This window comes from Schistocerca gregaria, chromosome 7 (assembly GCF_023897955.1).
Source record: "Schistocerca gregaria isolate iqSchGreg1 chromosome 7, iqSchGreg1.2, whole genome shotgun sequence".
Taxonomy (NCBI): Eukaryota; Metazoa; Arthropoda; class Insecta; order Orthoptera; family Acrididae; genus Schistocerca; species Schistocerca gregaria.
In genome coordinates, this window is record NC_064926.1 from 314,379,013 (window position 1) to 314,401,210 (window position 22,198).

General features: G+C 39.5%; 1 protein-coding gene across 1 annotated transcript in view; it reads right to left on the reverse strand.

The window, feature by feature from the left end:
- LOC126281421 (nose resistant to fluoxetine protein 6-like) overlaps positions 1 to 22,198 on the reverse strand; it is a 262,936-nt gene that overhangs the window by 139,783 nt on the left and 100,955 nt on the right. Inside the window, exon 5 of the mRNA XM_049980364.1 lies at positions 14,192 to 14,277. Coding sequence (XP_049836321.1) covers positions 14,192 to 14,277 — 86 coding nt within the window. The remainder of the gene's footprint in view (positions 1 to 14,191; positions 14,278 to 22,198) is intronic.

Consider the following 22,198-nt stretch of genomic DNA (forward strand, 5'->3'; position numbering starts at 1 on the left):
CATCCTCAGGACTGCCCCGATGATAGATTGAATATTCATCACCACCGGTCTGTGTCTCTGATATAAACGAGCGAGGAAACGTTTTGGAAATGGAAGTTTGTGGTAACGACTATGGGACCAAACTGCTCAGGTCATCGGTCCTTAGGCTTACACACTACTTAATCTAACTTAATCTAACTTACTCAAAGGACACACACCCATGCCCGAGGAAGGACTTGAACCTCCGACTGGGGGAGCCGCACAAATCGCGACAAGATGCCACAGACCGCACGGCTACCCCGCGCGGCATATGCGTTTTACTTCACGTCATTTTCCACGCTAAGTGAAGATGCATTGAGATCGCCGCAAGGACCATGAATCATATTTTTAAAGTCAATGTCCAACAATGAAAAATGATTCTCGTATTTGGAAGTTCAGCCGAACTGGTAGGATAGATTTCATCTGGCTGAACTTTCGGATCTAACCATATTAGTAAATGAGCCCGTGGCAATCCTCGCTTTCGCCTCTGTAGACTAGATATATAGCAACTGACTTCACCGAATATTTGCTGTTCGTTTGTTTGTCCTTCAAATTTACTACGTTTACGATGAAAAACTCGAGGCGTGGTGCCATGTCTGACGATTTTTGTTGTTTAAATAGTTCGTTTTCAGTTTCGTGCCTCTCAGGGATGAATGTGAAAGAAAAAAAACTGGTGTCTTATTTTTTTTCGTGTATGTTAGTGCTGAACCAGTAAAAGACGATGTTAGTATAATACGTTGGCCAATATTAGCAGATTCGATATTGGCATCTTGATTAACTGTATATTGCAGATGCATATAGTCATCAGCGCGTAACTGGATTACATTCTGTTGAATGTAATTTAATGTTCCTGTAATCAAGTTGGCCGTCATGTCAATACAATACTGACGGAAAAGATTCTTAAAGTAATGCAGACAGTTCACATTACTTATTGTAATTATAAGCCTATAAGCATAAAACTGCATGTAATATATGGTTTTATTTTTGAGATTGTTAGATAATAACCATTTTGTCCTCTTGGTAACGTAAGAGGATGTTATGGAGGATCTTATGAAACACGAAGCTCTGATACTTCTGTCATCTGATTATCTCAACAGCTTAGAACACTATCTTTTGGTTCTTCATATTTATCTACCAAGAGCACAGCAACTTCATTTATAAATAGAGCGTTATACCGACATTTATGGTGTTTTGCAGGTACCAGATCAGATAGGATATTTATTTCTGTTTTAAATTTTGAGACACTAGATAAAGTCTTTCGTAGCTGAAATGGCCGATTTCCTTCCTCATCGTTACTTTATCCTAGTTTGTCATCTATTTTCAATGACACTGTCACCGAAAGAACGTTTCATACTAACCATAATTCCTTTCGTCAAGTGCTAACAAGAGTGCTCATATCTCTGTCGAAATAATTGCGATTTTCCGAAATCTGTGAATTCAAGGCAAATAAGAAATTCGCTGTAAGTTATTCTTTCAGTATTTCCGTTAGCGAATTTCAAATGGTGAAGTGTGCTATCCACTCCTTATGCCTCTTTTTTCCTGTAGCTGCTTTAAATCCAATGTTTTTCCCCGTATATCAAGAACTACGTACTTTCAAATGCAGTAATCAAATACTGCGATGTTTTATTACACAAAGAGAACATTAATCAAACCTAGCCGGCGGGTGTGGCCGAGCGATTCTAGGCGCTACACTCTGGAACAGCGCGACCGCTACGGTCGCAGGTTCGAATCCTGCCTCGGACATGGACGTGTGTGATGTCCTTAGGTTAGTTAGGTTTAAGTCGTTCTATGTTCTAGGGGACTGATGACCTCAGATGTTGAGTCTCAAAGTGATCAGGGCCAATAACACCTACTCTGACCATCTGCTGTGCTTTACTTGTGAGTTGTAGGATGTGTGATTGACCCAACGTACTTTAATCAGCAGAATGGTCCGGTATTCATGTCGAGAACAAGCCGAGATCATGTTTGTGTAAGGCCAAGCAGATGGAAACGATCAAGAAGCAGCAAGGCGATACCAGAAAAAGGATCTACATGGACACCAACCACATCAAGCAAATTTAGATCAGTTTTTGGACGTTTGTGAGATCATGGGTCTTTTCAGACAGACGAACGTGCAGGGAAGCGGCGGACTGTGTGTGCACCAGTTCTGGAGGACGGGCTCCACAAGATATTGAGACGGACCCCAGTACAGTATAGCTTCCACGCAAGTGGCCCTCCAACATGATAAAGAATCATTATGAGTGCGGCAGTCTATGATGGGACATGTGAGCGCAAATGCATCGCTCCCCATGGAGGACGCTTTGAACGTCTGTTGTGACGTTGGTGTAATCTAGCTTTGTACTGTTTTCCTGTTTTCTGGGACGATTTGTTGTCGTTACACACACACCGTCAATTTCCGGACACAAATTCATAGGACATTTTTTCCTTCATTTCCAGCCAGGAATCCGTCTCTGCAGTTTGGTTTGTTAATGGTCACCCGGTGTAGCCTTTAATGCTATTAGCGTTAACTCTATCTTAGGATCCGTCTAGTAAAAATTAGCAAATATTTTCTTTTGTCCTGTTGTGTTCTTCACTCTGCTGACGGGTTTGCTGTAACTCTGCACGCTAGTCTATCTTGTGCAAACTTCTTTATTTCTGGATAACTACTGCAACCTATACCCATCTGGAATTGCGTGCTCTATTCGAGATTTGGTCTCTCCACAGTAAAACTGAAGAAAACACTAGAGCCTTATGGAATCTCTTTCAGATTCAATTCCGATTTGCGACTGAGTCAGCCTCCCTTTTAACTATAACCTACCGTTATTCCTCGAAGGAAAAACCTTTCCCAGAAGTCCCATTACGAGGAATTAAGCACAGATGATACCGGCATGCAAGAAGGGTAACCAAAGTGATCCGCAAAATTACCGTCCAATATCCGGGAGATCCATTTATTGTAGAATCTTATAGAATATTCTGAGCTCAAACATAATGAGGTATCTGAGACAGAAGGACCTTCTACATATCGACGAGCACACATATCGGAAACATCGATCAAGTGTAACCCAACTTACACTTTTACCACGTGAAGTGAAAGCTATGGATCAAGGCAGTCAGGTAGACGCAGTATGTCTTGATTTGCGGAAAGCATTTGACTCACTATCATGCCAGCGCTTATTATCAGAAGTGCGACCATGTGGGGTATCACGCGGAGTTTATGATTGGATTAAAAATTTTTTGATAGAGGGGACGTATCAAGGTATCTTCGACGGAGAGTCATCTATAGATGTAGTGATAGCTTCGCGTGTACCACAGTAAGTGTGTTCCGTGTCTCGCTGTTCATGTTGCGGACAATATTGACAATAACCCCATAATTTTACAGATGATGTAGTTATCTATAATGAAATATGGTCTTAAAGAGACTGCACAAGTATTCTGTGAGATCTTGTTAAGATTTGAAAGTGGTACTATGATTATCAACTTACTTCAAATGTTTACAAAATTAAAATTCTGCACTTCGCAAAACGAATAGTATGGTGTCATATGACTATATTGGAATCAGCACGCTGCAAGAGAAGTCCGGAATCTGGTGCGCCTGGCGGAGTGGCCGTGCGGTTCTAGGCGCTACAATCTGGAACCGCGTGACCGCTACGGTCGCAGGTTCGAATCGTGCCTGGGGCATGGATGTGTATGATGTCCTTACGTTAGTTAGGTTTAGATAGTTCTAAGTTCTAGGGGACTGATGACAACAGCAGTTAAGTTCCATAGTGCTCAGAGCCATTTATTTATTTATTTTTAATTTTTTTTTAATCTGGTGCATTCTGTCGTACTTTGGGTGTTGTAGCGTCCACGTCACGAGCTGATACACAATGTCGTGCAGCTATTGGCCGGCCGAATGTTGGTAAACATTTTATTACAAGTGTGTCTATTGCTGTGTTTTAGAAGAGAGTGAGAAGTGACTTTTCTAATGTTCTACATGCATTTGGTGAGAGACAGGAATAATGTATTTCAGTTCAGTTTTGAACTACTACCAATAGGATACTGCATGCACTCTTTTGTTATGCTCAGAAATGAAGAATGCTTGGCTTCTTTGCGATATTATTTCTGGAGATAGTTTGATAGTATTGATGTTCAGATGTATCGTTCTCCTCAAAGTTCTCTTAGTCACGCAAGTAAGGAAGATGTGAAGTGTTTATTTAACTTATCAGTTAGCAGGTTCGGATTTATTGTACAATTCTATATAAAAATTAATACAATAATCTGTAGTATTATTATAATTTTTGTTAAATAAATATGCAAGTAACTATTGTTGAATATGTTTTTTTGTTAGTAGCAAGTACCTTCCCTGTTCTTAATAATTAAATGTAGCCCTGGCGATTTCGTGTATGTTCATTGTTGTCGCGACGCCACATTAAAAATAAAATGATAAAAACCCGTTTAATAATCATTTAATGCTAAAGGAATAAAATACACTCCTGGAAATGGAAAAAAGAACACATTGACACCAGTGTGTCAGACCCACCATACTTGCTCCGGACACTGCGAGAGGGCTGTACAAGCAATGATCACACGCACGGCACAGCGGACACCCCAGGAACCGCGGTGTTGGCCGTCGAATGGCGCTAGCTGCGCAGCATTTGTGCACCGCCGCCGTCAGTGTCAGCCAGTTTGCCGTGGCATACGGAGCTCCATCGCAATCTTTAACACTGGTAGCATGCCGCGACAGCGTGGACGTGAACCGTATGTGCAGTTGACGGACTTTGAGCGAGGGCGTATAGTGGGCATGCGGGAGGCCGGGTGGACGTACCGCCGAATTGCTCAACACGTGGGGCGTGAGGTCTCCACAGTACATCGATGTTGTCGCCAGTGGTCGTCGGAAGGTGCACGTGCCCGTCGATCTGGGACCGGACCGCAGCGACGCACGGCAAGGGAACTTGCTGTTCCAACAGGACAATGCACATCCGCATGTATCCCGTGCCACCCAACGTGCTCTAGAAGGTGTAAGTCAACTACCCTGGCCAGCAAGATCTCCGGATCTGTCCCCCATTGAGCATGTTTGGGACTGGGTGAAGCGTCGTCTCACGCGGTCTGCACGTCCAGCACGAACGCTGGTCCAACTGAGGCGCCAGGTGGAAATGGCATGGCAAGCCGTTCCACAGGACTACATCCAGCATCTCTACGATCGTCTCCATGGGAGAATAGCAGCCTGCATTGCTGCGAAAGGTGGATATACACTGTACTAGTGCCGACATTGTGCATGCTCTGTTGCCTGTGTCTATGTGCCTGTGGTTCTGTCAGTGTGATCATGTGATGTATCTGACCCCAGGAATGTGTCAATAAAGTTTCCCCTTCCTGGGACAATGAATTCACGGTGTTCTTATTTCAATTTCCGGGAGTGTAAATAATCTCAATACATACAAAGCGTCGTCTTGTAATATTTCCCATTTCATTTTGGGCCAAAGGTACAGTTTTATTAAAAATAATTTCTATAAATGTGCACCTTGCCATTGCGCATAGGAAGCTATACTGGTGCATCAAGCCTCACAAAAACAGAAATAATTAAGCATTGTGTTTAATGCGTTCGGATAGATAGTAAGCTGTTGCGGAAAACCCATGTCCAGGATCTTGTTCAGAAACTAAATGCTGCTTTATTTACCATTAGAACAGTATCTGAAATAAGTGACACTTCAACACGAAAAGTAGTCTACTTCACATATTTTCATACGCTTATGTCGTGTGGTAATATCTTTTGGGGTAATTCCAAAAAGGGTATTTTTGGCTCAAAAACAGGCTGTTCGAGCTATATGTGTTACAAGTTCGAGAACCTCTTGTCGACCCCTATTCAATAGTCTGGGAATTCTGACATTGCCCTCAAAGTATATATTTTCTTTAATGTCGTCTGTTGTTAGCAATATTAGCCTATTCCCAAGAGTTAGCAGCTTTCACTCAGTTAATACTGGGCAGAAGTCAAATCTGTATGTGGAATGCACTTCCTTGACTCTTGTGCAGAAAGGAGTGCAGTATTCTGGTGCATCCATTTTTAATAAGCTACCACAAGAACTCATAAATCTTAGCAGTAGCCCAAACTCTTTTATGGCTAAACTGAAGAGTTTCCTCATGGCTCACTCATTCTATTCTGTCGAGGAGCTCCTGGGAGAGCTAAAAAATTAAGCAAATTCCAGTGCCACATTGTTGATTTTATTTATTTAAATTTACGACTTGTCACCAGAATATGTTTTTTTATATTTCGTTTTATATGTTTCTAGTATCGTGTTATAATTTCATGTATTGACTCGTTCCATGACCATGGAGATTTCTCCTTAATTTGGTCCCACGGAACAATAAATAAATAAATAAATAATAATTGGCTTACCGCGTAGCATTAAAGAAAGATTTCTTTTTAATCCATCGTGAGTGAGACGGATGTCTTCACGTTGGAATATGTATGATATTTCTGGTGATAGCGCACTGAGAATATTTAGCCGCACCTTTTAACAAACATAAAAGAGGATGTTTTTAAGAAGGCTGCTTAGGTTTTTATGTTGGTAACGCCACGTAGCGCTCTATATGACAGTCACTGACTGTACTGTGTGAAGTCTGTGGCTGGTTTGCATTGTTGGAATACTCGCTATTGTAGTGTTGGGCAGTTGGATGTGAACAACGCGTAGCGTTGCACAGTTGGAGGTGAGCCGCCAGCAGTGGTAGGAGAGAGATGGCAGAATTTTAAAAGGGGACGATCTAGACGTGTGTCCATCAGAAAGAGGTAATTTGTAATACTGTATATCATGAACTGATATATATAATGACTTTTGAACATTATTAAGGTAAATACGTTGTTCTCCATCAAAATCTTTCATTTGCTGACTATGCCTATCAATAGCTAGTGCCTTCAGTAGTTTGAATCTTTTATTTAGCTGGCAGTAGTGGTGCTCGCTGTATTGCAGTAGTTCGAGGAACGAAGATTTTTGTGGGGTAAGTGATTCATGAAAGGTACAGGTTATTGATAATAGGGCCATTCTTTTGTGGGGATTTTTGAAAGTCAGACTGCGTTGCGCTAAAAATGTTGTTTGTCAGTTTAAGTTTTGATCAGAATAAGTAAAGAGATTAATGTCTGAGTACGTTCAGTTTTGCTCAGCTGTTTGAAAGTCAAATAACGTAGAGGTTCATCAGCACAGTAATTCAGTAATATTACTTTCAGTGCTATGGTAATGTGTTTTCTTGTTTTTGCTCTTCAAATTGTGCTTTTCTTGTTATCGTGTGAAATACGTGATAATTATGGCGTGTGAGAAACGTAACACTAGACTCCAAAGTAAATTGAGAAATGATATTGACGACGATTGTAGCTTATCAGCACTACCGTATAATGAATTAACAGACATTCAACGTAGTAATTTGGTAATTGTGCATAGGGAAATGGAGCGGGCGGCAAATAATGGTGTGGACAGTGAAACAATTAGTCACCAGGGAAGCATTATCGATCGATCGGTCGGCAACAGCTCGCCTCAGGAATCCGAAATGACAGGACACAATCTTGCACATACTGTAGATTCAGGTTTTGGGTCCTCACCGTTTTCTCAAGTAAGTGAAGACACATTTTCTGCTTGTCAAAATATGAATGTTGCCGGTGCAAATACACTGCCGTAAAGCATAAAGTACCAGATTCCAGACACTAATACATTATTACACACTATTAAATCAGTGACAAACACAGCAACAATTAGACACAATGGAACAAAATCTTCAAAATTTAGACACCACGCTTGAACAAACACGTGAAGATTTAACTGCTGAGTTACTTAATATCGAATCGAAATGTCAAAAAGTCAGTAATGACGTAAAAACACAAATTTATGAGCATTTTCAACTTGTTTTTTCGTGTCTTGAAAATGCATTACAGAATCACAAACCAGCCATAAAAGAGCTGCAAACTATTGTTCATGAAAATCACGACACCTTGCAAGCTAAAATTGACACAATTGCATCTACCGATTCGGTTACGCAACTTGCAAAAGCTCAAGGAAACTTAAAGGACATAGTAGATACTTTTTCAACACAAATGGACACTGAAACTTGGTTCAGAAAAACACACTGAGGAAATCAGTTCATTATAGGAGAAAGTAGCAAAACTTTCGGATCAGTTCACTAACTCATTTAGAAAGGTAGATGATGATTTGAATGACACAAGACACAGAAGACTATGAACAAATCAGAAAATTCAAACAAAATCAGAATCAAATCAATACACAGTACAAAAGAGAAATCCGGGAAGTACAAGATCAGTTGACACAGGTAATACAAGAATTACATATTTCAGAGGACACTCGCGCTCCAACACGGGAAGAGGGACTTAGAAATACGGAAAAGCCACAAAAAAATAACACAGGGCATTTCGAAAATTATGAAAGAAATTGGCAAGGTGCACCGAATTTTGAGATGGAACCGCCGACGCGACGTAACAATGACCGATATGCGACTCGCCGACACGACGATTTTGACTATAAGCTGTACATTACTACAAGCAAATTCAAAACATTTGAGAATTCTGGCCACGACATTCATCGACAATCGTGGCTTCATCAATTCTCTCATTGTTTTCCTCCCAACTGGTCATTAGAGCACAGATTAGAATTTATGTGTGGCTATTTACAGAATGAACCAGCTGTAAGAATGCGATCGGTCATTCACGATTGTCACAGTGAAGGAGAATTTTATCATGCCTTCCTCTCAGCATATTGGTCTCAAGCTACACAAGACCGAGTAAAACCTAGCATCATAATGATGAAACATTTCGAGCAATTTGAATTTTCCGGTCTTGTGAAATATTTTGAAGACATATTGCATAAGAATCAGTACCTGTCAAACCCATACAGCCACTCAGAACTCATCCGCATTTGCCTAATCAAATTGCCTTAACATTTAAGACATAGTATTTTGACAGGACGTTGCAAAGACGACACTGAAGCTTTTCAGGGACTCTTACAAGAAGTAGAAATTGACACAGACAGTCGCGGGATGCGAAAAAAGGAAAACAATCATTACAGGTCACATCCGTCACAATTCTGTGACGACGGAAACAATAACTGGACACGACAAGGCTATTCTTACAACGTAAATCGTGACCAAAACAGACACCACCCACATGACAACCAGTGGCAGAGTAATAATAATCACAGAGAAAGAGCGCATTTCCGTAGTAATGAATATGGCAGAGACAATCAGAGAAACAGACAATGTGGGAACAAAAATAATTATTGTCAAAGGAGACAGTACAACTTCATTCGCAACAGTTCAGCGCGCACTTACGATTTAGGGAGAAATTCTCCACCACGTGACCGACCAGAAAGAAACTATGGAATCTACCGACATGACGACGGACGATATAATCGTAACGATAGACCTGAATTTCATCAGAAATGGCGGGATTCAAACAGGGCAGAGCCCTCTCGACAAGGTGAATTTGTAGAATTAGGTCTCGTAATCCCAATAACGACGCGCCCAAATAAAGTGACAGACAATGACTCGCACCACAGGCAGCCACGTGCGCCGGCTGGCTCAGAGAAAAATAACATAGATGCTAACCTTGAGAAAAATTTTAGTATTCCTTACCGGCGTATACGACATGATTATTGCTTTGAAGTTGAAACTCTGCGCACTAGAAAGGGTCAAAGGTAGCACCAAATTTCACATATAAAACCGTTTTATGAGAGATAATCTGCTTTGTAGTTTAGTCTTTGCCATAAAATTTTTCACTTCACGATACTAGTACACTTTGTCACACTTAGAAACTGTTAACATGCAACAACGTTTTGAAGTTAACTATCCAGTCTAGAACCTAGGGAACATATTTAGACAGTAATTACGAATGTATTGTTATAGTGAACAGACGACACAGTGTTATTGTGTGTGTATATTCTTGCTTGTTAGTTGCATGATTACGTAACGACTATAAGGCTCACATACTTAGAACATATACCGGTACTGCTAATGAGATTTTAATGCAACGTTTTGGTTTACTTGAAAATATATTCTTTATTTAAAGTAATCTCTGAGAGATACCAGATGACACAGTGGTTAGTTTATTTGATAGCTTTACGATATTATCATGACGCTACTAATGAGTGACACAATTTATATTATTGATTTTGCGCTGTATCTGTTTCATATCTGCACAGTTTTTCTGAATTCTTCTGGAAAATAAAACATGGTTTAGTAGAAACGTTTGTGGTATAGCTATAATGAGAGAGCCTTTTTTGTAGCACAACAATACGTTACAGTATAGTACTTTCTTCATCACAGTAATGTACGTAATAACTACGATATCTATATGCATAGCATTTCACTTTTGTTTATTACGAGGTTAGTACATTGACTTCTACAGAACTTTGCTTACGGACAACGATAATTACGACACGTGGCACATTTTTTACCCTTAAGTAATGACAGAGATTATCTTATAACAAGACATTTGTAACACAAATTCTCGACCTATGAATTTTTTTTATATGAGACTGTCACTATAGTGGAAACTGCTGTCGCAAATATTTCGGTAAGAAAGTTAAGTGACCCTGACGTAATGTATTGTGGGTGCCTAGCTATGCCAGTCGCCTAGAGAAAAGGCCTTTAGGTGGAGAAAAAGAGGCAATTAACCTCGCTATTGACATTCCTTTGTAGAAAGCATCGCAAATACAATACGCTCATTACTTGGAAACATATGATGACACTTCGGAGCTCGTACTGTGTGCTACTTACTGAAATGCTTATGAATTGATGGGAAATATTCTTACATCTGCAACCTGATTATGAGAAGTGTCTTTCTACGAAAGTTGAGAGAATTTCTACTGACTTATGAAATGCCACATGGCTATTGAAAGATGTTTTTATGCTTTGCTTTGTACATAGTTGCTTATTTCATTTGATATCTGATTTCCAGCAGTGTTGCAGCATTGGTTTTATAAAATAAAATTAAATACATTTGCTAATGTGAACACTTTCTGTCAACAGATCTGTTAAATAATAATTTTATGATCCACATTCTTCAAACAAGGAGCACTTTGAAAGGAAAGAACAACAAGAAGGGACTGGTAACAGTAATTGCATATATAATTTTCTTCTCAAGTACTTGGTAATTTTTTTGTAGAGTAAGTTGTTGTGGTGCACCACTTTAATGACATAGACATTAAGATGTGTATAGACATTTCCCTTATCTGCCTTGTTGTCTTTAGTGTACTATTTTTTCTGCTTGTGGATTTGTCATGTTTAGATACAAGTTATTGCATTTGCTGCTGCTATTTGCCAGGCATAGTTCTACTGAATTTTACATTGTATTAACCAAGTTTTACTACTGATTTATTTTTCTTGTTGGTGCACATTGGCTCATATTAGTTGTAACGATGCATTTGCTTTGCTAATTGAGATATACTGCTGTTTGCTTTGCCAATTTGCATTTTTTTGTCATTGCTGTTTGTGTTAATTGTTTTGTGCTGCTGCATTGCCTCGCCCCCTTAGTATATATATCTGAGCTCAGTAGATTTATATTCACTTAAGAGGGGGAGATACTATATAAAAAATTAATTATGGAGAATAGGGAAAGAATGCATTGAGAAGTTATATGCAAAAGATTTGGACCAAAATGAGTATTGTACAATGAGAAATAATTTTTTTGAAAGAAGATGTGAACCAAACAGTAGGATTTAGCGATGACATGTTTAGGTAGAATTGTCTTGGAAATAAATGATGTGGTAAAATAATGGAAAATAAATAATGATGTAAGAAATAAGTGAACATATAAATACAGAAATCATGCTTGGATAGGATTTTTTTGTTGGGAAGAAATGTTGAAATACGAGGAAAAAACTATGAAATGAAGTTTTGGGTTGGACTGCAGGACCAAATGTTACACTGAAAACGAACCCTGTCCTTTCCTTTTGTGTTATTCCGCTATGTGTTTGTGTACCCTTGTGTATGTGTGTTTTTCCTGTGTTTATGTGTTCAGTTACTAACATTTATGTTGTAGAATTTTTCTAATACTGAGCTACATTCATTATGATGAGGAATACTGTCATCTTCAAATATAATTTACATTAATAATATGTTATTTACTTTGTAAAGATGTTTAGACATTATTTTCGAAAGCTATTCTGATCTTTTATGTATTTACTTATGTCACAATTCCTGTAACACAGATGTACATGTTTATTTCTATTCATTTGTAAGGCCTGTATTACTACAAATGTTATCTGTATTATTATGTTTTCAATGCTGTTTTCTGTACCTTTGTAATTGTATTCTCATGTTATAAAATTGTAATTGACACCAGTTCATCAAATTAAGAAACTTGTAAACATTCATTTCAGTGCACACATTTCTGTTGGTCATAGCATATGCACAATATGTGAGAAGTTGGGACTGTTAGTGTTTGCACATGTGTTAATAATTCAACAAGGGACTGGTTAACAGCACTGCTGGTTTTAAGGACAATTCCAAAGACTTTGTGAGTGCACAAGTGGTGGTTTATGGACTTGCTATATTGTCCACAAGACTCTTCGATGGTGATTGTGCACCTGCACAGTCACAACAGAAGGCTGCCAGCCATCTCTACAATTACTACAGTGGGTCTGCACCTTTGATGGCTCACCAATGCCATACTCTCTACCAGGACTACAGTGAGTCTGCTCTGTGATGACCTGCCTACCAACATTCTTCATAACGTCGACTGACTCTGCTGGGTTTGCTCTGTTGTGCCCCATTACCTGACTGCATGTTGAGAGTCAGTATTGTCTTTCCGTTGGAAGGACAACACTACTTCTTCAAAACTGCATGGAAATCCACTACTTCCATGTGCCTTTTCTTTTACTACTCATACTTTGAAAAAAACTGTAATTACTGTTGTGATGAATGATCAGGACTGTCTTGATGAGAACAACTTTTGCTTTTGACCAACATTGCAACAGTAAGTGTGTGAATTTGAAACCTTTGTTATTATAATTATGAAAAATTTTATCAAATCATTATTGGCCACTGCCCAAAACAATTTGTAAATTTTTAGTGGGAAGCATGTGGACTATGTATGTAGGCTGTTTAGGTTTTTATGTTGGTAAGGCTACGTAGCGCTCTATATGAAAATCACTGACTGTGCTGTGTGAAGTCTGTGGCTGGTTTGCATTGTTGAAGTATTCGCTATTGTAGTGTTGGTAGGGTTGGATGTGAACAGCGCGTAGCGTTGCGCAGTTGGAGGTGAGCTGCCAGCAGTGGTGCATGTGGGAAGAGAGATCGCAGAATTTTAAGAGGGGACGATCTGGACGTGCATCCCCCAGAAAGAGTATATTTGTAATACTGGGTATTATGAATTACTTTTGAACATTATTAAGGTAAATACATTGTTTGTTCTCTATCAAAATCTTTCATTTGCTGACTATAGCTATCAGTAGCTAGTGGCTTCAGTAGCTAGAATCTTTTATTTAGATGACAGTAGTGGCGCTCGCTGCAATACAGTAGTTCGAGTAACGAAGATTTTTCTGAGGTAATTGATTCTTGAAAGATATAGGTTATTGTTAGTCAGGGCCATTCTTCTGTAGGGATTTTTGAAAGTCAGATTGCGTTGCGCTAAAAATATTGTGTGTCAGTTTAGTGTTGATCAGAATAAGTAGAGAGAGCAATGTTTGAGTACGTTCAGTTATGCTCAGCTGTTTGAAAATCAAATAACATAGAAATGACTCTGAGCACTATAGGACTTAACATCTGTGGTCATCAGTCCCCTAGAACTTAGAAATACTTAAACCTAACTAACCTAAGGACACCACACACATCCATGCCCGAGGTAGGATTCGAACCTGCGACCGCAACGGTCACACTGTTCCAGACTGAAGCGCCTAGAACCGCACGGCTACACCAGCCGGCGGAAATAACGTGCTTAGGCACTTCATCAAATCAGTGCTGTCCTGCTCCTACGTGAAGGAAAGCTAACTCTTACTTCTTTCCTCATGACATGCATTCAAGTGTTTTTTTAAATACTTTTTTTCAGCCGCTAACACAGTACTATTTAATCCGTGCGAGTTCCCATATGTCCCACAAGATGGGATCTATCCTATTATCCCTGACGAATTTCCTGCTTTGGATTGTTTTACTAATATCGGACCAGTACTAAGCGTCTAGATTTCTTTGTGCATTGTTTAGAACAAACAAACAAATGGAAGACTACCTCTCTGTAGTCCAACTGTATCAGCCACAGCCAGGTCAAAAATTGTTGAAATGATGACGACCACACACACCAAAAGTATTATGGACCTGAAACAGAAAGAAATTTCATAGTCGGACTCTATCTATCACTGTGTATCTTATGCAAGAGAATATTCTATAACAGAATCCAGCGTACCATCTGTTACAAGTTTCAAAAATGGTTCAAATGGTTCTGAGCACTATGGGACTTAATTTATAAGGTCATCAGTCCCCTAGAACTTAGAACTACTTAAACCTAAGGACATCACACACATCCATGCTCGAGGCAGGATTCGAACCTGCGACCGTAGCAGTCGCGCGGTTCCAGACTGTAGCGCTTTTAACCGCTTGGCCACCCCGGCCATAGTACAGACATGAAGTTGGATACAATTTTGAAACTTACGCACGCGCATGCATGCGCCTGTAGGTGTATGTGTGTGTGTGTGGGGGGGGGGGGGGGGGGGGAAGAGAGAGAGAGAGAGAGAGGTAGAGAGTGAGGGGGGAAGAGAGGGAGAGTGAGTGAGAGAGAGTTAGAGAGAGAGAGAGAGAGAGAGAGAGAGAGAGAACCCTTTACGACTTAATGTACAATTTTTAACTTTTTTTTTAATTTTTCATAATTCTAGATAGTGTTCCAGTCAGTCCATGTAATTCGAATTGGACAGCATTCTGGAGAACACCTATCAACTACAATAGCTACCTTGAACGTAAGCACTTGTGAAGGTTAAGGAATCAAAGGCTGAGAACACATGCGACCACATGTTCCCATAATACAGCATCAGCATCCAAGATTCACCAAAAAAGTGTCCTTTAAAAAACAACAAAAACAGAGAATATTATTAGTCTGGTTAAGCGGCCATAAAAACCTACCATGATGCAACGTATGAACGCTCTGTGGAGGGAAAATGCAAAAATCACAGGAGTTTCGAAACTTATTTCTCTTCGTATTCACTCTTACTTTCGAATATAGTTTTCCGCACATACGGACTGATTGCCTGAAATAGGTTAATAGCATTTCTTATCAGGTGACCTTAATGTGTAGTTTGAAGCATCTAATTATAAATGTTTCCTAACTTCTTGCGCAAAGGCACCTTTTTTCACAGATGGTTATTTTAACACAATCATAACTTTTTCGATGTATTTGACTGGAGAAGTTAAATCGCAGGACTGGCACGCATACTACATCTCCAGAATAGCAAGGAGTACTTAACTCACAAGGGGAGAGTTCCAGCTCTAACTGCTCCAACGGAATGAAAATGAATTTAAAATACGGAGATGTGTCTATTCTACCACGCTTGTAAGTTATTTATCTACGCCACACTATATCTGACTACAGTGGATCTTTGAATATCTTACCAACAATGATATTACCTTGAAATACTGCCCCCAAAGTCTACAAAATTATGCCTGTCTTGTATATTTTTGTAGAAAGAATAATCTCTGTGCCAAAACAGTATGTTGATATTGTACGGTTGCAAACTGACACGCTAGAATTGATCGACAATTGATCATCCTTTTCAACCCTTGTTATCTACAGTCAAGTTTCTGCACCAGATACAGAGCTATGCCAACATTTACGTGATCAAAAGTGTCTGGATACCTGCTAGTGGATATTACTACGGGGTGTGTCTCACCTTTGCCTTTATGACGACTTGAACTTTGTTGGGGACTCTTTCAATATTGTGTCTGAATGACAGTCCCTCAGAGAAGGTAGTGATGTAGTTATGTTGGTTTTTGGAGACTGGAACGAAGTAGGCATTCAAGCTGACTCCAAAGGTGTCGAGACTCTGGACAGGCAAGTTCATTTCAGAAATGCTATTGTCCACAAACTACGGCCAAGACAGGGTGCACTGTCGTGCTTATACAAACAGTTGTCTGCAAGCTTTTCCTCTACTGCACGCAGTAAAAGTGCTGTAAAATCGTTCGTACTTACATAACATCAAATAAGGGGAAATTATTTCTATTAATTTAATAAGAAAGATCCGCAACGTATTAGAAAACGCAAAGGAGAAAAAAAATCTGAGTTCAATGACATACTAACCTGCTAGGCAACACTTTGTTAACATGCTTCCCTGCCTCGCTAAAGTTGTGCAGCGAGTGGTCTTGTATTTCATATTATGTTCTTCTGAAGACTTTAATCGCCCATATGCTATTAACTGAAATTTAATTACAACAAATCTTACCAAGAATCACACGTTTTGTAGCCTTTTCAATGTGCTCTAACCTTAAAACGGTATAATGTCATAAAACGGGAGTTAAAAAGCGAAAATAACAACAAGTAAAAATGAAAATTTTTTAACCCCAATATGACGTTTCCTCTCATTTTATTGCAACAAATCGTACCATAACGTCGCGTTCTCGAGAGATTCAATGTGCTGATGCTTAGAAACAGCGCATATCCATAGCTTGTAATTTATAGCAAAAAACCCACAAAATATGGACTTTAGGTGAACATGACAAATGCAATATGGCTTCTTCTTCTGCTTCAAACATGGAGAGCGTCCTTGCTTCTTATTGGTTCTGCTTTACTTGGGACGTTTCCGAAATGTCGCAGAACTTAAGCTGTGTTTCATGTTTCCTCACCGTGAAGTAGCTGGAAGAGACGCTACAAAGCGCACAGCGCGCCAGGTCAGCGTTAGCAACTTGTCCCGTGTGACTACGGCACGTGGACGAGGAGCTGGAGACGTCACAGAGTGGAAATCCGCATTCCGCTACACTGGCGAGCGTGAAATGAAGAATCTGGTGTGTCAGACTTTTGCCTCGTGGAGAGAAACCTGGTCAGTAAGACGTGACGTCTCTTTACGTCACAAGCACAACTTACGAGCCACCATATTATACTGAGTTAAACCACTATTTGTTATCACAGAGTTTATGGTATGCATATAAGCTGTTTAAAAGCATAAAAAGTTGAGGATCTATCGAAAGAGCGTTATTTTAGCTACGAATTGTAAAAAACTGCGGGAAACTACACATCGGTAGAAAAAGGCTTTTTGTACTTTGTACGGCCTTGGGAGAGCCAGTTCTGACAAAACTCTACCATCTGGTGAGCAACATGCATGAGACAGGCGAAATACCCTCAGACTTCAAGAAGAATATAATAATTCCAATCCCAAAGACAGCACGTGTTGACAGATGTGAAAATTACCGAACAATCAGTTTAATAAGCCACAGCTGCAAAATACTAACGCGAATTCTTTACACACGAATGGAGAAACTAGTAGAAGCCAACCTTGGGGAAGATCAGTTTGGATTCCGTAGAAATATTGAAACACGTGAGGCAATACTGACCTTACCATTTATCTTAGAAGAAAGATTAAGGAAAGGCAAACCTACGTTTTTAGCGTTTGTAGACTTAGAGAAAGCTTTTGACAATGGTGACTGGAATACTCTCTTTCAAATTCTTAGGGTGGCAGGGCTAAAATACAGGGAGCGAATGGCTGTTTACAGTTTGTACAGAAAGCAGATGGCAGTTATAAGAGTCGAGGGACATGAAAGGGAAGCAGCGGTTGGGAAGGGAGTGAGACAGCGTTGTAGCCTATCCCCGATGTTATTCAATCAGTATATTGAGCATGCAGTAAAGGAAACAAAAGAAAAATTCGGAGTAGGCATTAAAATCCATGGAGAAGAAATAAAAACTTCGAGGTTCGCCGATGACATTGTAATTCTGTCGGAGACAGCAAAGGACTTGGAAGATCAGTTGAATGGAATGGGCAGTGTCTTGAAAGGAAGATATAAGATGAACATCAACAAAAGTAAGACGAGGATAATGGAATATAGTCGAATTAAGTCTGGTGATGCTGAGGGAATTAGATTAGGAAATGAGAATCTTAAAGTAGTAAAGGAGTTTTGCTATTTGGGGAGCAGAGTAACTGATGATGGTCGAAGTAGAGAGGATATAATATGTAGACTGGCAATGGCATGGAAAGCGTTTCTGAAGAAGAGAAATTTGTTAACATCGACTGTAGATTTAAGTGTCAGGAAGTCGTTTTTGAAAGTATTTGTATGGAGTGTAGCCATGTATGGAAGTAAACATGAACTATAAATAGTTTGGACAGGAACAGAATAGAAGCTTTCGAAATGTGGTGCTACAGAAGAATGCTGAAGATTAGATGGGTAGATCACATAACTAATGAGGAAGTATTGAATCGAATTTGGGAGAATAGAATTTTGTGGCACAACTTGACCAGAAGAAGGGATCGGTTGGAAGGACATATCCTGAGGCATCAAGGGATCACAAATTTAGTGTTGGAGGGCAGTTGAAGGGTAGAAATCATAGAGGCAGACCAAGAGATGAATACACTAAGCAGTTTCAGAAGGACGTAGGTTGCAGTAAGTACTGGGAGATGAAGAAGCTTGCACTGGATAGAGTAGCATGGAGAGCTGCATCAAACCAAGCTCAGGACTGAAGACCACAACAACAACAACTTAATGGTTGGTTGGTAGCTTGATTCGGGGGAGGGGACCAAACAGCGAGGTCATTGGTCCCATCGGATTAGGGAGGGAAGGGGGAGGAAATCGACCATGCCCTTTCAAAGGAACCATCCCGGCATTTACCTGAAACGATTTAGGGAAATAACGGAAAAACTAAATCAGGATGGCTGGATGCGGTTTGAATCGTCGTCCACCCGAATGCAAGTCCAATGTGCTAACCACTGCGCAACCTCGCTCGGTGTACTTAATGTTTCCACTGTTACAACTAATGTGCTATGAATGTAGACCCTTTCAGAGCTACGTAAAAATGATGATCTATCAAAAGCGCGTCGTTGTGATGTAATTTGTCATAATTTTTATCAAACGATGACATTTTTAGATACAGTCTTTAGACAGTGTGTGACATTCACGGAGATCCTGCAGCCACTTTAAAGTAGTAGCTGATGTGGACGCTGTCAGAAGGCCGAAACTGAAGAGGATTACGGGGAAGTGAAGGACTCTGCGATGTTGGTGCTCAAGACTGCCCTTCTGTCTCCATAATTTACTCCGGATGATTCTAAGGAGTATACATCACGGATATACTGAATGATTAGGTTGGGTCTGTGCATAGCTGAAGAGGAACGTCAGGCTGCAGAAGAAGAAAATGTGGATGCCGAACTGCCACAAGTTGAAGGTGACAGTGAAGATGCTTCTCGAATGGAATACGTTGTTAAGGGGACCACACCGTGGTTCAGGTCGAAAAAAATCGATTTTCGGTTTTCATCATATTTCTATAGATTAAGATTTATTCAAGTACTCTGAAAAGGATTTTGCTTAATTCTTTAATTTAGATAGATTAAGATTTATTCAAGTACTCTGAAAAGGATTTTGCTTAATTCTTTTTCCAGCATTTAAAGAGCGTTTTCCTACCTCGTGTGTTTATGTACCACGGCCACTTTTGTATCACCCACTTCTCTGCATATATTTTAGATCTTTATATCCCCTACATTGCACGTCAGAAATTTTTTTTACTCCCAACTGTGTTGGCTATCCTTGGAATGCAACCGTCGGTATTCTCTTGCTTCTGCTGTTTGTAAACAACACGCTTTCAAATACGCGGTTTGTTTTGTTCAAGTGTGATAGCGGGTAGCTGTTATACTTACGACGTTTGCAGTGCTTGTCTATGTATGTTTTGTTGTGTTTATTGAACATGACGAAACGTAAAAGCATTTACAAGAAACGACAATTTAGAGGAAACAAGTTTAGAAAGCTTTCTGTATCAGAGGTTATGTCGCCTGGCAAAGTTGTTTCTAATAGTAATTCTTAAACAAAGTGCATCATCAAAGAACCTCTCACCATTTCAAGAGAGTTACAACGAATTTACTGTAAGTGACAAGGGATGCAGTAACATTATGATAAATTTATTATCACATGTAATTTCTAAATTTGTACGATGTAGACAGTGTGGTGCGTCACAGAGAGTGAAAATTTGTGAGAGTGCCAGTGGGAGAAAAGGCCTAGCAATTCCGTTGGATTTAATTTGCACTAAATGCTCAGCTGTGATTTCATTTCTGAGTTCTTTAAAATCAGATGCAAGTGGCCCTTATGAAATCAATACTAGATTAGTTCATGCCTTACGATCCATTGGCAAGGGCATGGCTGCAGGGAGAACATTTTGTTCAGTGATGAACTTACATCAAATTTGAAAAATTTGAAAAACTGACTGCAATATTATAGAAAGCTGTATGTGAGGTCAGTGTGGAAAGCATGAAAGTGGCTGCTAGGGAGGCAGTGCAAGAAAATGATGGATGTTCGGATATTGCAGTTGCACTTGATGGAAGTTGGCAGAAAAGAGGACATACTTCTCTGAATGTATCAGTGACTGCCATGAGTGCAGACACCGGTAAAGTGTTAGATGTGGAGATAGCGTCTAAATATTGCAAATGCTATAAAGTCAATGAACATATAGAACACAACAGTGTGGCTAATTTTAGAGGAACATTTGGTGGTATGGAAGTTCATGGGGTACAACAAATATTTCATCGTTCCGTAGAAACAAGAGGCATACAGTACACGAAATGTTTGGGCGATGGTGACAGTAAGGCATACAACAATATGGTGAACTCTAACCCATATGGAAACGCAATTATTAGCGAAATATAATGAGTAGGCCATGTTCAAAAATGTTTGGGAACAAGGCTGAGAATAACTGTTGATATGAGAGGGAAAAAAATTAAGAGATGGAAAATTGTTGACCAGACAGGGTCGGTTAACTAAAACTGAAATAGAAAACTTGCAGATATACAATGGGCAAGCAATCAGGAGAAATAAAGAAAATCTGGAGGCAATGAAGAGAGATGTTTGGGCCACATTCTTCCATAAGTCCTCTACTGATGATAAGCCACGTCATGAATTCTGTTCATCAGCAGGAAATTCGTGGTGTAAATACAATAGGGCTTAGGCAACTGGAGAATCTTATTCTCACAGCATTCTCTTCCTGCTGCTATTACTACAGCAATTAAACTTATTTTCAGAGACTTGGCTCATCCTGACCTTCTAAGAAAATGTCTGCATGGGCAGGCACAGAACCCAAATGAATATTTCAATAGTATAATTTGGAACCGCCTTCCTAAAACTGAATTTGTATGCATGCATACAATGAAACTAGGAGTTCACGATGCTGTTATTACATTCAATTGTGGTAATAATGGAAAGTGTTAGGTACTGAAAAGGCTGGGAAATAATCCTGGTGAAAATATGATCACTGGGCTGCAACATTGCGATAAAATTAGGATAGCCGATGCAGACAGGTCTGCATCTAGTATGGCCAAGAAAGTAAGATAAACATCCAGGACGGTGAGAAAGAAGCTAGAAGATCTGTTTGGGGCCAAAGAATGGCCATCATATGCAGCAGGACAGTTTTATTTACCCGGAAGTAACAAATTTCAAAAGTTTTTTCTCTGAAGTCAGTTTCCAGCAAACTAAAGTTTTCAATACATATTCCCCATTATATGAGAAACTATCATAGATAAATGCATGAAATTTTCAGAGACTCTACATAACATAAACCACCTCTGATACTACATTCATGAATATTCCCCCTTTAGGAAGTTCTCAGAAAAAATATTTTCTGCAGGGAAAACTTAATATTTTTTGTTAATAAACTTAAAGAAGTATTTCTTAAAAACCATAAAATGGACAAAGTAAATTTTAGTGCAGTTGACTCTATTAGCACCATGTAACATACAGTAAAAATGTTAAAGTTCTGCATCAAATAGTTTTTTTCAGAAATGAGTCAAATACTTGCCTAAATTGACATGGGTTAGATGGGCAGGATGTGGTCCACTTAAATTTGTTTCCATATCCTACTGTTCAAGACTGAATATTATCCCTCATTCTATGAATGCTGTAATTGATGACTGTAGTTAGCTGTCGCCTTATTTATGTCATTTCATTGTAAGCTACTCACTTTTGTTACTGATTCTGTGGAATAAAAAAATAAAAATAACAAAATTTGATAGCGTCATGAGCTTTGAAGCGAGAGACAGCGGATTCGTGTCTTCCTCCTACCAATTTGGTTCAC